At 43.7% G+C, this 16,768-nt stretch overlaps 1 protein-coding gene across 2 annotated transcripts in view; it reads left to right on the forward strand.

Moving 5' to 3' along the window:
• Positions 1-16,768, forward strand: part of ABCC5 (ATP binding cassette subfamily C member 5) — an 86,672-nt gene that overhangs the window by 68,233 nt on the left and 1,671 nt on the right. For both annotated transcript variants that reach the window (XM_080918910.1, XM_080918911.1), the window contains exons 26-29: positions 3,621-3,780; positions 9,199-9,277; positions 13,070-13,183; positions 14,163-14,327. In XM_080918910.1, coding sequence (XP_080775036.1) covers positions 3,621-3,780; positions 9,199-9,277; positions 13,070-13,183; positions 14,163-14,327 — 518 coding nt within the window. The remainder of the gene's footprint in view (positions 1-3,620; positions 3,781-9,198; positions 9,278-13,069; positions 13,184-14,162; positions 14,328-16,768) is intronic.

Here is a 16,768-nt window from a genome sequence, read left to right on the forward strand (position 1 = left end):
AAAGTAAGGTTGTTGGGGTCTGTCTTCAGGGTGTGGGAATTCAGGGAGGTTGTGTTGACTTCATGTAGCAGGAGGAGAGTTTCAACTTGACTGTGGTGGATTATGTGGTTGTCCTCATTGCCTTCCTGGAGAAACATTTGAAAACAGACAATCAGACAAAGAGCTAAAAAAGTCAGACTGGACCAGACCTTAGGGTACCTGTAGGGGACCTAGCCAGGGTAGCCATTGTCCTAATGTGGGACTAACAATGACAGCCAATGGATCCAAGAGGAACATCACTAAAACGTTTAAAAGACAGGGTAGAATGTTCTGTGAAGCATCATTGTTCTGGGCACAGATCCCATGCTGAGCAGTCCTCAGATGAAGTTCTCTTTACATTTGGAGGACCATAGCAGCCAGAGAATCACGTCAATCCTGAAGGATGTTAAGGGGATCAGACATTTCTCTAAGGTGTTTTTTTTTTTCTCTTCTTTCTTTCTTTCTTTCTTTCTTTCTTTCTTTCTTTCTTTCTTTCTTTCTGTCTGTCTGTCTGTCTGTCTGTCTGTCTGTCTGTCTGTCTTTCTTTCTGTCTTTCTTTTTAAGACCTAATGAGACAGAAAGTTAATTGATGTAAAGGAGCCTTACCCCAACAGTTTTAGTTCTGAGTTCCTGAATTAGTCAGGGTTCTTTAGAGTATCAGAACTTAAAGAATGAATTCATAATGCAGAGTCTGTATAGAATGGAGATTTATTAGAATGACTTGCGATCTGCAATCTAGCTGATCCAACAATGGCTGGCTGTGAACAGAAGTCTAGGCATCAGTGGTTCTGACCATGAGGCTGGATGTCTCAACTGCTCCCCAGTGTCTGCTGAAATCCTGGAGAAATAGGCGCTAATGCTAGTGAAGGGATGGGCTAGCTCACAGGACAGTGGCAAGCAGGCAGGCAAGAGAGCACTTCCTTCTTCTGTGTCCTTACCTACTATATAATATATTGGCTTCTAGCACAGAACATGGCCTAGACTAGATCTGTTTTGAAGGTGTGTTTTCCCACCTCAAGATCTGGATTAACCATCTTGTGGTGCCTACCTCAAAGACTTGGATTAGAAGATTAAATTAGGCAAAAATCACTCACAAGTGAGCCCTCCATTTTGTGGTTTTAACTCCAGTTGTAATCAAATTGACAACCAAGATTAGCCATCACAATCCTAGAAGAATGTCCAGAGTAGCAAGAAGAGGAATGAGTTAGATGGTCCATCACTCCCCTTTCAGAAGTCACCCAAACCGCTGTTAAGGGTTTGGAGGCTGAGACCATTCTTAACTCTTTTGTGGTTGGCAAAAGAGTCAGTGTAGAAGGGACAACAGCTAATGTGCGTCAGACGGAGGCTGATCCGAGGAGTCATGAGAAAGCTTACTAGAGTGCAAAGATCCAGAACATGGAGCCACGTGATGACAAGCTCACCCTGAAAGTGTGCTATGCCAGAGTTGTATCATTGAGCATTTGTGTACTTTCTAATTTATTTAATGTAGGCATGTTGAAGTAGAAATTTCCCTTGTAGGACTATTCAGTGTGTCCCAGAACTTTTGCTGTGTTGTATTTTAATTTTCATTTAATTTCAGGGAGCTTATTTCTGAGTTTATTTCTTCCATAATGTCCTCTTTTTAAGTACTGAAGTTATCTACTATTGATGGATTGATGTTTATCTGTGTCTTTAGCTCCAATAGTAGTTTTTTTTTTAAGTGAAATCAGCTGCCCTGGTGTTTGGTGTGCATGTTTAGGATAGTGATGTCATCTTGGCTAACTGTCCCTTGATTAGGATGAAGTGCCATTTTCCCCTCTTCTGATCAGTTTTAGTTTGACATCTATTTTGTCAGATTAAGATCATGACGCCTTATGGCTCCCTGGTCATGTTTCCTTGGGGTTCTTCTGTCATCTTTTCACTCTGAGGCAATGACATTTAAAGCTAAGTTGTGTTTCTTATAGACTGCAGATAGATGGATTTTATTCTTCAGATACTAGATTCTGTTTTATCTTCTAGAACTGATTCTCTGTCTTCTGCCTGACTTGTTCTGTTTGTAAGGCTTTCTTTTTAGTTTCCTAGTTGGGCTTTGGGGTTTTTCAGTCCCATCTTCATTTCAGCCTGAGTTCTCTTCAGCGTTTCTATCTCCAGATTGAATTCCATTCTCAAGTTCTGGATCACCTCCATCAGCCTCTGTGTTTTTTTCTGGCATTTGTTCTCCTTGGTTTCATTTGTTGATACGTTTGTTTTAAAGATTTGTTTATTTATTATGTATGAGTACACTGTAGCTGTCTTCAGACACACCAGAAGAGGGCATCAGATCATTACAGATGGTTGTGAGCCACCATGTGGTTGCTGGGAATTGAACTCAGGACCTCTGGAAGAGCAGTCAGTGCTCTTAACCACTGAGCCATCTCTCCAGCCCCATTGAAGGTTTCTGATTGCTCTTTTAAGTTCTGTGTCCTGTAGTTCATCTGTGTAATTCTCGTGGGCAAGCATTGCTGTGGGGCTGGTCGGTTTTGTGGAGAAGATACTGGCTTGACTGCTCCTGTTGTTGGTGTTCGTGTTGTGGTGAGATCTGACCATGTATACTTTCTTTGTTATTTTGGACAGGATCAGGGAGAAGAGAAGATATTGGGGTGGGTTCAGTGTAGAAGTTGGAAGTGCTTGGATGGGGTGTTTTGGGTGGGCAGAGGAGACTGGCCTGGTACAAAAGCAGTGCTTCTGTTTCCAGCCAGGGGTGTGGGGTGGTAAGATCTGTGTAGAAAGATTGAGTATGATATGGGGGAGCCTTGTGGTTTGGGAGACAGATAAGGGGGATCCTGACCCCACATTAGGCCACTGCTCTGGTTGTCGGTCCCAGGCTAGATCTGCTGATTTATAGAAAAGATGTGGCTGAGGTGGTCAGGGAGCGTCTCCCAAGACCCTGGAAGGGACTCTAGGACACCTGAGTATAGAGTGTGGAGGTGGAGGTTATTGAAACTCAATAGGTTATTTAAATAGTTCACAACATGCATTTCTAGCATGCTGCATGCCTCTAGGAGAGCCTTCAGTAATTATTAAGTATTGGCAGATTGTAAAAGCCTATTCCAGAAGATACTTTAAAATTTTAGCCTTATAATTCTATTTCTCTAGAACCATTCCTGGTACCAAATCTGTATTAGTCAGGGTTCTCTAATGGAACAGAGCTGATAGGATGGATATCTATGTGTACAGAACTTATAAAGTGTGGGCTAGCTAATCCATCAATGGCTGGAATGACAGAATCTGGTAGTTGCTCAGTTCACAAGGCTGTGTGTTTCAGATGGTCATCAGTCTACATGGAATTCCCTGGGAATTAAGTTCTAACATAGGCAAAGCAATATCTTAATAGCAGGATAGATGAACTTTCCATGGGAGGGAAGGCAAAAAGCAAAAGCTCCCTTCTTCCACGTCCTTTCATGTGGGCTCTCACCAGAAGGTGTGGCCCAGATTTAGGGGCTCTCAAAGGATGAAATCAAGAAAACGCCTCACCTAGGTGCTTGACTGCTAGGTAGTCAATGTCGACGTTAGCCATCACAGCAAGCCAGCCTCTTTCCAGAGTTACTCACAGAGCTACTGTTGTGTGTCTTGTCTCTCCCCAGGAAAGTCCTCTCTGGGGATGGCCCTCTTCCGTCTGGTGGAGTTGTCTGGAGGCTGCATCAAGATTGATGGAGTAAGGATCAGTGACATCGGCCTGGCTGACCTCCGGAGCAAACTGGCCATCATCCCCCAGGAGCCAGTGCTGTTCAGCGGCACTGTCAGGTGAGAGCCTGGCCAGGACTGCATGGTGGCAGAGCCACCACATGGGGTGGGAATTTCATCGTCTTGGGTCCTGTGTTTCCCATTAGCCTGTTTTTTCACTCCTAAAATGGGGATATTTTAAGTACTGTTGTGATGTAGATTAAATACATTCATAAGCATACTGTAAGTTCCAAGCCTGGCCAATGACAGGAGCACAAATGGTGGCTGCTGTCACGAGTACCACCACCCATGTGCACATGTCCTGCCACCTCTGCTATGCGGTCTAGTAGTGCCTTCCCCTGTTGGCTTCCACTGTCACCCGGTTGTCCATCCTCATGTCCTGCTAGCTCTGGTCCCCTCCCACTCTATCTGCTGCTGGAGAACTGTTTTGGGAATCCCTAGAATAAGCACTCTGACACCATGGAGTGGGACAGAGATGTCACTGGTAGACAAAAGCCAGGGCAGTTCCTGAAAGGCTTTGGTCCTGAGTCCAGTTTGTATTCTCACTTTATACTCTAAACTCAAGGTGGGGCCAGCAGCGTAGCATACAGCAGCACACATGGCCGCTGGACTGGGGCCTTTGGGCTTTCAAAGGTGTAGAGGTCACAGATGAAAGCTTTTGTGGTCTGGTTGCTAAGGGCAGGGAGCAGGGCCCTTCCCCAGCCTTTGGCCCACAGAGGAGATACAGAGATGGTGACAGGTCAGACAGGTCAGGGGAATCTTACAACTCTTGACTGACCAGCAATCAGATTGCTTGATTTATTAATACAGATTTTACAGAACAAAGACAGAATAACGATTATCCAAGAAGTACAGATTATGTGCTTGATTTTTTTTTTATTACATGTCTAGAGTTACAAGGCCAATCACAGAAAGTACAAATAGGACAGATTTTTATCATTATCAGCCCTATAACTTCCAATTCAAAGACTCTAAAGAATGTCTCCTCCAAAGCAAACACACTTGTTATAGGACATTTTTATTTATTTATTATATGCAGTTTGAAAGCATTCCAGACAAAATAGCTGAACTGGTTTTTTATGAGTAACAAACACTAACTCCTTTTACTATATTATTTAACATCTACACTGTAAAGTAGGAAGTTATTTTAGTCGGTCTGTCTTATTGAGTTTTCTTTCTGTGTCATACCCTGTATGATTCCCCCATCTTTAAAGTACATTTTCAGAGAGCTCTAAGCATATTGTAAAAGGAGGACTTGAATCTGTAGCCTGTTCTCCTGGCCAGCTGTGCTTTGTCAGTTGTCTCTGTTTATCCCACACCAATTATATGGTTTGAGTTTGCTTAGGGCAAGTGCCCCAAAGAATTTCTAGCTCTGTGCTTATCCATGCTTAACAATCTTCAGAGCCTAAGGAAGACTTCCAAGTAGTGGCCAGATAAAGGTAAGTTTAGGACTTTCCTAAAGAGTCTTTTTCCTAAAGACTCAGACGTTTCTTGGGAAGAGACATACAATGGAGGATAATGCAGAAAGTCCCCAGGAATGCAGTACACAGAGACCAAACCCCAAGTGAGAGACAGACTGACAGCCATGGCCGCATTCGGGTCAGCACTGCTGAACTGCCACAGCTGCGCTGGCTTCGTGACTGGGTCGTTTCCTGTGGACATGGCTGTGCCCAGCAGTGGCCTGTTGTTTCAGGTCAGGCCACAGTCATGCATGGCAGTGGGCGCTGTGCAGCCCAAATGAGTAAACCAGGGGACCTGTATGGGGGAGGCGGACTTGTCTACCTCGGTCTACTTCAAGCAGGATTCTGCGAGGCTGCCCCTCTTCAGCGAGCAGTGCTGCTGTTTGATTCTTCCTTTGGCGAGCACATAGTTTGATATGTTTCAGGCTTTTCCATTTTTGATATTTAGTCTCCAATGTTTTTTCTTCTGAAATTTAAATATGTATATTATATATTAAATATGTTTTAACATATCTAATATAAAATTCCCTTCTTGTGTGTTGAATAGTAATTAAAAAGAAAATCATCTTTTCTATCTTTTTCTTAAATTGCCTCCTAAAACAGGGGTTTCCATGATTTCTGTCCATCTCTTGTCATGTTGCCTTTCTTTGGAAATAAAAACTATATACAGGAACTAGGTTGTTTTTATTTTACAATTGTCCAAACGTAATGTTGATTTTCTTGTTTAAGTTTAGCAGTTTCAAAAGCGGGAGGGACAACCCAAGACTTGCCTTTAAAACTGGTGTCTTGTTCTTCAGAATAGCATTTGAACTCATTCATTCAAGGTAGGCTTTGTAGATAGACCCTTCATCTGATCGGGCGGCTGTAATAAAATACCATGTCCTAGAAAGCCGAACTAACAGATTTCTCACAGTTCATGCATGTGAGAAGTCTAAGAGTGGGGTGTAATAAGGGGTCATCTTCCTCGTCTTGTCACGTTTTCCGTGGACTTAATGTGTTCATGCAGGAAAGCAATGTGAGTAAGTTTTTGTCTCTTCCTCTTTGGAGGATGCTAATCCTGTCGTGAAGGCCCCATCCTTATGACCCAGTCTTTCTTTTATTTCTTCTTTTGTCTTATCGTTTTAAAAAGACAGCATCTCACGTACTTTGTGGTCTTGGCTCTGGAGCTGGTTATGCAAACCAAGCTAACCTCAGATTCTTCCTCCTGAGTGCTGGGATTGAGTGCTTCCAGGCCCCATACTTAGAGAGAACCCTCCTCACTTCCTACAGGTCTCACGTCCGTGAAGGCGTGATGGAGTAGACAAAGTCTCACACAGACACTCAGTACTTGAGCATTTTCTCCTCCTGCTGCTGTCATACCCTGGAGCTCCAGACTAGACTCCACCAGGCCCCGGGTACTCAGGCAACAACTGTTACCACTGACAGAAGATAATGAACGTTTTTTTGTCTTTTGTGTATCGGAAAGCTACTGGCTCTATGTGTTAATTTTGTGTCCTGCTACTTGCTGAAAGTGTTTATCAGCTATGGAAATTTACTGGTGGAATTTTAGGGTTATTTACGTATAAAGTCATATCACCTGCAAATAGAGATACTTTTGACTTCTTCCTTTCCTGTTTGTTTCCCCTTGATCTCCTCCAGTTGTCTTATTGCTCTAGCTAAGACTTTACATATTATATTTAATAGATATCTAGAATAAAAGAACTAAAACAAAACAAAAACCCAAGCCCAACACCAAGAAAATAAACAACTTATTTTTAAAATCTGGCACAGGAAGCTGGTCCTGATGGTCCTGATGACTCTCACCTTTAGTTCCAGCACTTGAGAGGTAGAGGTAGCGCATCTCTGGTTCCAGGCCTGTCTCAAAACAAAACTAAACTAAAAATGGGGCAAGGAACTAAAGAGTTCTCAAAAGTCAAAACTGAAGTGGCCGAGACGCTTACTCATCCGTGTTCACTGCTGCTCGATTCACTACAAGACGGGTGATGAATGGGTGTGGTTCATTCGTACAATAGACTCTCATTCAGCTGTCCAGAAAAAATGAAACTGAGCTAGAAAGAGACAGTTCAATGGTTAGGAATACTGACTGCTCTCTCAGAGGGCCCGGCTCTGATTGCAAGCACCCACGTGGTAGCATATAACTGCGTCTAAGTCCAGGGGATCCAACACCCTCTTCTGGCCTTCGTGAGCACCAGCATGCACCCAGTGCACAAACCACATTTACCCATCGTGTAAAATAACTTAATTTTTTTATGTGAAATTTCCAGGTAAATGGGTAGAGCTGAAATTAGTCATTCTGGGTGAGGTAGCCTTGACTTAGGAAGACAAATGTCGTAGACATTTTTCTCATTTGAGTCTTCAGATATGTGTGTCCCATAAGAAACAGCCACAGAGATCAGGAAACTAAGTGGGTGTATTACGAGGGAGGGGAGCAATGCAGCAGTATAGTGAGTTAAATGGGAGTGATGAAACGGGGAGGGGTGACTGAGGAGGGAGATGGCCACCAGTATAAATAAACATGAAGCCACCTGTATATACAAAATGTCTAAATGGAATTACCCTATAACAGGGCAAAATGCCCTTACTGGACACCAGAGGCTAACAAATAAAAAGCCAATGCAAGGAATGGAGTGTGTCTTTTGGAGATGTTGGTAAGTGAGGTCCCTCACCTCACACCCTAACAGTCATTACAGACCCTTGACTGCCCCTCAGAACTTGTGGGTATGACACTATTGTTGAGGGCACCACCCATTTGAGTTACAGAACATGCTACTGGAGAAGCAGAGCAATCATCAGTTTTGCTCATATGTGAACCCTATGAACTACATACAACAAAGACTTGTCTGGTCAGACATGCCCAAGGTGCAGTAGTGACCCTAATAGCATGGAGTAACCAGCCAGTTTCTGATTGTTCCACAAGTTGAAACCTATACATGGCATCTTTATTGATTCTGAGAACCTGTGGCTAGACATGTCATAGGTCCTAGAGAAACGACTCATCATTACACCTGGAGATTAATCCATCTCTTATCCCTCATCAGAAAAGATGGTGATTAGTGCAGAGACCCACAAACGATCAAACTGCAGAATAAAAGACTATAGAGTGCTCAGCCCTAAATGGGAAACATCTCTTCCCAAGGATCATTGCAGGCTCAGAAGGGGAAGAAAGATTGTAAGAGCCACAGGATGACTACAGGAAACAATGTTTTCTGCACGTAGCGGGGTAGTTACACATAGGAATTAACAGCAGTTGAAACAGGATACACAAGACCTAGGCAAGCTCAAGCCAGACAAAGTTTCAGTGTGGAGAGGGTGGTGGGCATTGCTGGGAGACCATTCTCCAGTGGAAGCTATACATCCAGGAGTATGTGGGAAACACAAATTGTACTTGATGGGGTTTTAAAGGACATAGTTGGCTGGGTTGTGAGGGGCTTGGATCTGGGAGGAGTCAGAGCAAACAGCCAGAGTGTGACCAAAATACTTACATGAAGTTCCCAGATAACAAGGGAGAAAAAAGAAGGCATTTTCTACGTGTGTACATAAAGAGGAATAGCTGAAGGAAATCATGTTTCCAGGTGTCAGAGGTGATTAAAATACACTGGTGTTTCTTTTGTGTTTTCATACGTACATTTATAAATTTTACAGCTAACTTACCTTGAGTAATAATAATAAACTTTAAGTTACGTTTTATAAAACATGGAGTCCCAATCTCAGGTGTTGTCCTGTGACTCCATGGGGGCCTGTGACCTTCAGAGTTGATGCCCAGTTTTCTGTGTGTGCTGTTTAACCACAGCCAGCCATTAAAATGTGGTTTGTTGCCAGGCGGTGGCGGTGGTGCACACCTTTAATCCCAGCACTTGGGAGGCAGAAGCAGGCGAGTCTCTGAGTTCGAAGCCAGCTTGGTCAGGCCGGCGGAGTGAGTGTCACAACAGCAGGAGTACAAAGAGAAACCCTGTCTCAAACAAAACCAAGTGTGGTCTGTTAAACATTGACCTCTGATAGTTTCCATTATTCTCCCTAGGTCAAACCTGGACCCTTTCAACCAGTACACGGAAGACCAGATCTGGGATGCTCTAGAGAGAACACACATGAAGGAATGTGTAAGTGGGACAGAGTGAGGGTCGCCCTGACATCACAAGGCTGGGAATGTGGGTGTGCTGCCTTCTGTCTGGCTCCCTCTCGTTAGCAGCCATCCTTTCCTCCCACTCCAGGCTGTCTGTGGAAGAATACTTCTAAGCAGAGTTCACAGCAATTCACATGCATCCCAAAGTCAGTGTCTCTTGCAGTGATGTGCTCAACTGGTAAAGGGGCTTGTCACCAGGTCTCTAATCACCTGAGTTCAAGTTCTAGCATCATATGGAGAAAGGAGAGAACCAACTCCACAGTTGTCTCTGATTGCCATATTTACAGTCTCTCTCCCTCCCTCCCTCCCTCCCTTCCTCCCCCCCCACACATATGTATACACATATACATATACAGTCACAAATACACACACAGGGAAGTACACATACTTATACATAATACACATATATACACACAGTAACTCATACATACATACAGGCACACATACTCTCAAACAAACATACATATACACAAATAAATGTAATAAACAAAAATTTGAAGTTGGTCTCTGAGCCCTACCTCCCATACTGCTCATGGCCATATTGGCACCGTACTCACCATTGACTGAGAATATACTAATGATGGCTAGTCAGAACTTAATAGATTCTGTATGCACAAAAGGTCTACAATTTATGGCTGATTCTATATGTGCAATGATCACAGATGTAATGGAGCAACCCAGCAGACCCTTGTCAGTTACCAGTATGTAGATGGGCACTGCTGGTCTTGGGTGGAACTGTAGCCTGAATTCAGTATCCACTGCCCAGGGCATTTAGATGAGTCTTGCTTCCATTTTTCATAGAATAACCTCAGTCTCATGAAGAAGAGATTCCATGATGCTTAGAAAAAGAAAAGATTGCCAATGTGGGCCAGGCTTTGAAGTTTGGGAGTGAGACTCCATCTTAGCCAGGGTTTCTATTCCTGCACAAAACATTATGATCAAGAAGCAAGCTGGGGAGGAAAAATTTCAGCTTACACTTCCACATTGCTATTCATCACTAAAGGAAGTCAGGACTGGAACTCACACAGGGCAGAAACTTGGAGGCAGGAGCTGATGCAGAGGCCATGAAGGGATGTTACTTACTGGCTTGCTTCCCATGGCTTGCTTGCTCAGCCTGCTTTCTTATAGAACCCAGGTTTACCAGCCCAGGATGGCACTGCCCACAATGGCTGGGCCCTCCCCCCTTGATCACTAATTGAGAAAATGCCTTACAGCTGGATCTCATGGAGGCATTTCCTCAACTGAGGCTCCTTTCTCTGTGATAACTCCAGCTTGTGTCAAGTTGACACAAAACCAGCCAGTACAATTGACACCGTGTCAACTTGACACACAAACATATCACTATTAAGCCTCAACTCTTACTTTTTTATTTATCCCTAAGATCTAAATAATTTTAAAAGTCCCACAGTCTTTATAAATTCTTACATATTAAATTTTCAATCCCTTTAAAATATCCAATCTCTTTTGAAATTCAAAGTCTTTTTTCAATTCAAACTGTGGGCTCCACTAAAATACTTTCTTCCTTCAAGAGGGAAAAATATCAGGGCACAGTCACAATCAAAAACAAATTCAAATTCTAACCATCCAATGTCTGGGGTCCACTTACAAACTTCTGTTCTCAACATTATCTTCCAAGCTCCTACAGAACATCCCACAGAGCTCTTAACACCTAATGGTTCTTCTAGCCCAAAGTTCCAAAGTCCTCCCCAAAACATGGTTAGGTTGTCACAGGAATACCCCTCTTCTGGTACCAATTTGGGTTAGTTAGGGTTTCTATTCTGCACAAAACATCATAACCAAGAAGCAAGTTGGGGAGGAAAGGGTTTATTCAGCTTACACTTCCATATCGCTGCTCATCACCAAAGGAAGTCAGGACTGGAACTCAAGCAGGTCAGGAAGCAGGAGCTGATGCAGAGGCCTTGAAGGGATGTTGCTTACTGGCTTGCTCAGCCTGCTTTCTTACAGAACCAGGACCACCAACCCAGGGATGGCACCACCCACAATGGGCTGGGCCCTCCTCCCTTGATCACTAGTTAGGAAAATGCCTTACAGCTGGACCTCATGGAGGCATTTCCTCAACTGAGGCTCCTTTCTCTGTGATAACTCCAGCTTGTGTCAAGTTGACACAAAACCAGCCAGTACAATTGACACCGTGTCAACTTGACACACAAACATATCACTATTAAGCCTCAACTCTTACTTTTTTATTTATCCCTAAGATCTAAATAATTTTAAAAGTCCCACAGTCTTTATAAATTCTTACATATTAAATTTTCAATCCCTTTAAAATATCCAATCTCTTTTGAAATTCAAAGTCTTTTTTCAATTCAAACTGTGGGCTCCACTAAAATACTTTCTTCCTTCAAGAGGGAAAAATATCAGGGCACAGTCACAATCAAAAACAAATTCAAATTCTAACCATCCAATGTCTGGGGTCCACTTACAAACTTCTGTTCTCAACATTATCTTCCAAGCTCCTACAGAACATCCCACAGAGCTCTTAACACCTAATGGTTCTTCTAGCCCAAAGTTCCAAAGTCCTCCCCAAAACATGGTTAGGTTGTCACAGGAATACCCCTCTTCTGGTACCAATTTGGGTTAGTTAGGGTTTCTATTCTGCACAAAACATCATAACCAAGAAGCAAGTTGGGGAGGAAAGGGTTTATTCAGCTTACACTTCCATATCGCTGCTCATCACCAAAGGAAGTCAGGACTGAAACTCAAGCAGGTCAGGAAGCAGGAGCTGATACAGAGGCCATGGAGGGATATTACTTACTGGCTTGCTCAGCTTGCTTTTTTTTTTCCCCTTACAACTTTATTTTAAAAAAATACATGTACAGATTTTTAAAAGCATTTTGGCATAAAACTATGTGTGTATATTTTTGTCAGTACTTGATTTTTTTAAAGGTTTGATTGTATGCATTGAAATTTTACTAGTTACCATAAGCATAAAGTACATGTAAAACAAAATGTAACATGGAAATAGTCAAAGTTTTCTCGGTGTGTAAAGATTAAACATAATGATTTTAAAATACCAAAAATTGCCACAAGGCTATCTTCTTAGCTCTTGAGTTATTAATGATTTAATGTCTAAGTGTACTCAGCTTGCTTTTTTTATAGAACCCAAGACTACCATCCCAGGGATGTCACAACCCACAATGGGCTGGGCCCTCCCCCCTTAATCACTAGCAGAGAAAATGCCTTACAGCTGGATCTCATGGAGGCATTTTCTCAAGGAGGCTCCTTTCTCCATGATCACTGAAGCTTGTGTCAAGTTGACACAAAACCAGCCAGTACAACCTCCATTTCTTATAAAACTGTATTTTAGAACCAAACCTAAGGACCCACCATCTAATAGGATTTTACATTTCTGAGATATTTTCATGGGATGGAAATTAACAGAATTACATATTGCAAACTTGAACTGCCCTAGATAATATAGATTCTTATACATGTGTGACCACGTAGGTATTTCAGATGAGCCAGAGTAATTCTTTTTCATCTGTTCAGAATATTTTCTTTCTTCTCGTGCATGGGTTAGATGGTGGGAAGTGGAGGGTGTGTGTGTGTGTGCATGTGTTTGTGTGTGTATGTGTGTGTGTGTGTGTGTGTGTGTGTGTGTGTGTGTGTAAAGATAGTGTCTCACTGTATAGTACATGCTGACTTGAACTTCCAGTATTCCTGCCTTAGCCTCCTAAATATGAGATTACTGTGGGTTCTGAAAGGTTTGGTTTGTATCTTTACCCTGTAACCTCTGGTGTCTTTCTAGATTGCCCAGCTACCTCTGAAACTTGAATCTGAAGTAATGGAGAACGGGGACAACTTCTCTGTTGGGGAAAGGCAGCTGTTGTGCATAGCAAGGGCCCTGCTGCGTCACTGTAAGGTGAGCTGCATGGTGGCTGATGTGAAGTGGGCAGTGTCGAGGAGCTGGAGCCTGGGGTGCAGCTTTCCTACAGGCACCACACTCTGAGGCTCATTGCCTCTGAGCCCAGTGACACTTTCTAACCAGCAGATTCTCAGTCTTAACAATGCTGTCACACTGTTCCCAGGGATCTTTGCTTCTCCTTTCTTCTTCAAGCTTTTGCATATGTATGAATTATATTTTGAACACATTCCCCATCATGTCCACTTTGTTTTGTTTCATTTTTTAAAAAACATATATATGTTTTATATATATAATATACATATAATATATAATACAATATATACACTGTAGCTGTCTTCAGACACACCAGAAGAGGGCATCAGATCTCGTTATAGATGGTTGTGAGCCACCATATTGGCTGGGATTTGAACTCAGGACCTCTGGAAGAACAGTCAGTGCTCATAGCCACTGAGCCATCTCTCCAGCCCTTGTATTTTTGTTTGTTTGTTTGTTTGGGGTTTTCTGGTTTTAGAAACAGAGCTTCTCTGTGTAGCTCTGGCTGCTCAGGAACTCGCTCTGTAGATCAGGCTGGCCTGGAACTCACCGAAACCTGCCTTGCTCTGCCTCCCAAGCGCTGGAGTTAAAGGCATGGGCCACCATGGCTAGGCTTCATTTTGTTTAACTTCCCCCAAGCCCTTGGAATTCAAGGACAACTTTGTTTCTGACAAAGGATAAAATTGCAGACCCAGCAGATTAAGGACTGCAAGAGACGTCATCACGTGGCCCTCTCCTGCATCCCTGATGGAACAAAGGGGAACAGAGAAGTCCAGAGAAGCTAATGTACACATGAAGGTCAGGGAGGAAGTGGGTGTGTCTATAGATCACTTCTATGCAGGAGATAGTACACAGGACAGGGTTTGAATGCTGAAATGCTTCTTAGTAAGCTGAGGCGGACAAGAGTGCTTCGGGGAGTGACCCGCCCTCTACTCCGCAACAGATTCTGATTTTAGACGAAGCTACAGCCGCTATGGACACGGAGACGGACTTACTGATCCAGGAGACCGTCCGGGAAGCCTTTGCCGACTGCACCATGCTGACCATTGCACACCGCCTGCACACCGTCCTGGGCTCTGACAGGATCATGGTGCTGGCCCAGGGACAGGTACTAAGTTCCTCAGAAAGCTCTCACTTGGCATGGGGCTTTGTGTGGGAAGAAAAAAGGCTGGGGAGGGGCTGCCTGTCATCTTCATGTTCCTGGGCATTCACCAAGCAGCTATGGCGACTTAGTTCTGGCGAGTGCTGATCAGACAGGCCCCTGTGCCCCAGGCGTGCTCTTACTCTTCTATGGCACATAAGCCGTGACATAGGCCAGAGAGCACATGCACTTCAGTGACTTATTCACACATAAGAGTTGCCCAAAACCAAAGCAGTGACCATAGAGGGGCGCCAGACTTCTCACCCAGGTTCTCTAAACTTTGACATGGTCTGGTCTTAACTCACCTTCTGTACGTCCCTCTAAGCCGCCATTGCCTGCAGGAGCCTCCGTGCTTTTTCGCCTTGTCTTTGCACTGTAGACCTTACACCTCATCTGTAATGCTCCGTCTCCCTGGAAAGCCCCTGAAATTATCATACATTAGTATATACATTATAAATATAATACTGATGGCTCCACGGTATGTGGTTCTATCAAGTGTTCAGTCTGTGGCGTGGTCAGTGAGCTGTGTCTCATCTTCAGTACTCAGTAATTCTTACAACCCAGAAGGAGCAGGAGGCCCAGGCTCAGGACTCTGACTTCCCTCAGAAGAGTTGGCACAGAACCAAGACGGGTAACTCTGATGCCACTGTCTGGTGGTTGTGGACATACTAAGAGAAGCACAGAAATGTCTCACAGGCTTGCCTTCAGGACCATCTTAGGAGGCTTCCCTCCTCTCAGATGACTTTTAGCTTGTATCAAGTTGACATAAAACTATCCAGGACACTGATTTGTTTGTAGGATTTTAGTGTTCTCATACATTTGAAATGCAGAGCTATTACTGTGTATGTAAGTTTTAAACAGTACCAACTTTTTTAAAAGGTTGAAGGAACCAAGAAAACCCAGGAAATGTTTTTTTAAAGACTCAGATCCAGATCAGGAGAAGCCAAGTTGTTGTTTTTTTGGGTTTTTTTTTTTTTTTTTTTTTTTTTTTTTTGGTTTTTTGTTTTGTTTTGTTTTTGTCTGTTTTTTGTTTTTCTTTTAAAGGCAGGATTTTATTATGTGGCCTTAGCTGGCCTAGAACACACTATGTAGACTAGGTTAGCTAGTTTTAAACTCAAAAGAGATTGTCCAGCCTCTGCCTCGAGTGCTGGGATGAAGGTGAGTGCTACCATGCCTGGTCCTAGAAGAATTCTAGGCCAGGAAGGCAGGGTAGTTGGTAAGGCGCTTGCCTACCTAACACGAGGCCCCGGTGTATTGCATACAGTGGGGGTGCTAGTGTAGACCTGCAGCCCAGCGATTTAGAGGCAGGAGTTTTGGTTCAGCTACACACTGAGTCATATCCTAAGACTCTGTCTCAAAGAGTTAAAGAAACTCGCTCCTTCCTTCCCTTGATTGTTTCTTCTTAACTAAACCACTCCCTGTGACTGTGTATAGGTCACGTTCCTGAACCTTGATCTCCTTGCTTGAAATCAGTCAGCATTCTTTATCCTCCTTAGTGTTAAGGATTGAACCCTAGCTGAGTGGTGCACTGTGGGTCAGTAAACACAGCACCCAGCACAGACATCCAGCAAAAGCAGGTGCTGTGTGCCATTGTCATTAACACGTGTGGCTCTCACTCCTGCCAAATCACAAATTTTAAGAATATACAAGTCTAAAGGCAAAACTAAATTTACAGGTCATTCATATACCACTGCCACTAGTACCAGCAGCACCCCGACACGAGGCCAACCTGTAACAGTCACCCCTGCAGTTCTCTCATCATCCCCCCACCCCGCAGGTGATATGCTATTGCCCTAGACACAGACAAACCTGGAAAAAAAGGTCCCTCAGCCTCAAGGGCAGTGGGCACATGGTCAGCCTGAAGCTCAGCCAGCCCAGGCTCTGACTCACTAGCAATCAGTGCTTGCCCTTTCTCTCCAGGTACAGGGTGCCATCTCTGGCACCTCCCACACCCCTCCGCACCGTGTCTAAAGGACAGACTGTTCTTATGCTCCTCTCCATTAGCAGCTGCCCTTTGCTCAGAGCACTGAGAGGGACCCCCCTGACATCTCTCTAGCTACGCCTTTGTTCTAAGCCAGAAATTCCCCACCTGTGTGCTGTGGCCCCTTTGATGGTCACGTGTTAGATATCCTGCATATCATGTATCTACATTTCAACTCACCACAGCAGCAAATTTACAGTTATGAAGTAGCAACAAAGTCTTATGGTTAGCAGTCACCACGTGAGGGGGAACTGTATTAAAGGGCCTCAGCATTAGGAAGATTGAGAGCCACTGATCTAGGCAAAGGATATAGAAAAAGACATAGGTTTGCAGCTGCTCTAACAGGAGACAGCTCTGCTGGTCACTCATTCATTCGCATGCACAGTTCTGCATGAAGTCCAGCATAGCAATGGATACCTGTCATTTT

This window comes from Micromys minutus (genome assembly GCF_963924665.1).
Source record: "Micromys minutus genome assembly, chromosome: 7".
In the NCBI taxonomy this organism is placed as follows: domain Eukaryota; kingdom Metazoa; phylum Chordata; class Mammalia; order Rodentia; family Muridae; genus Micromys; species Micromys minutus.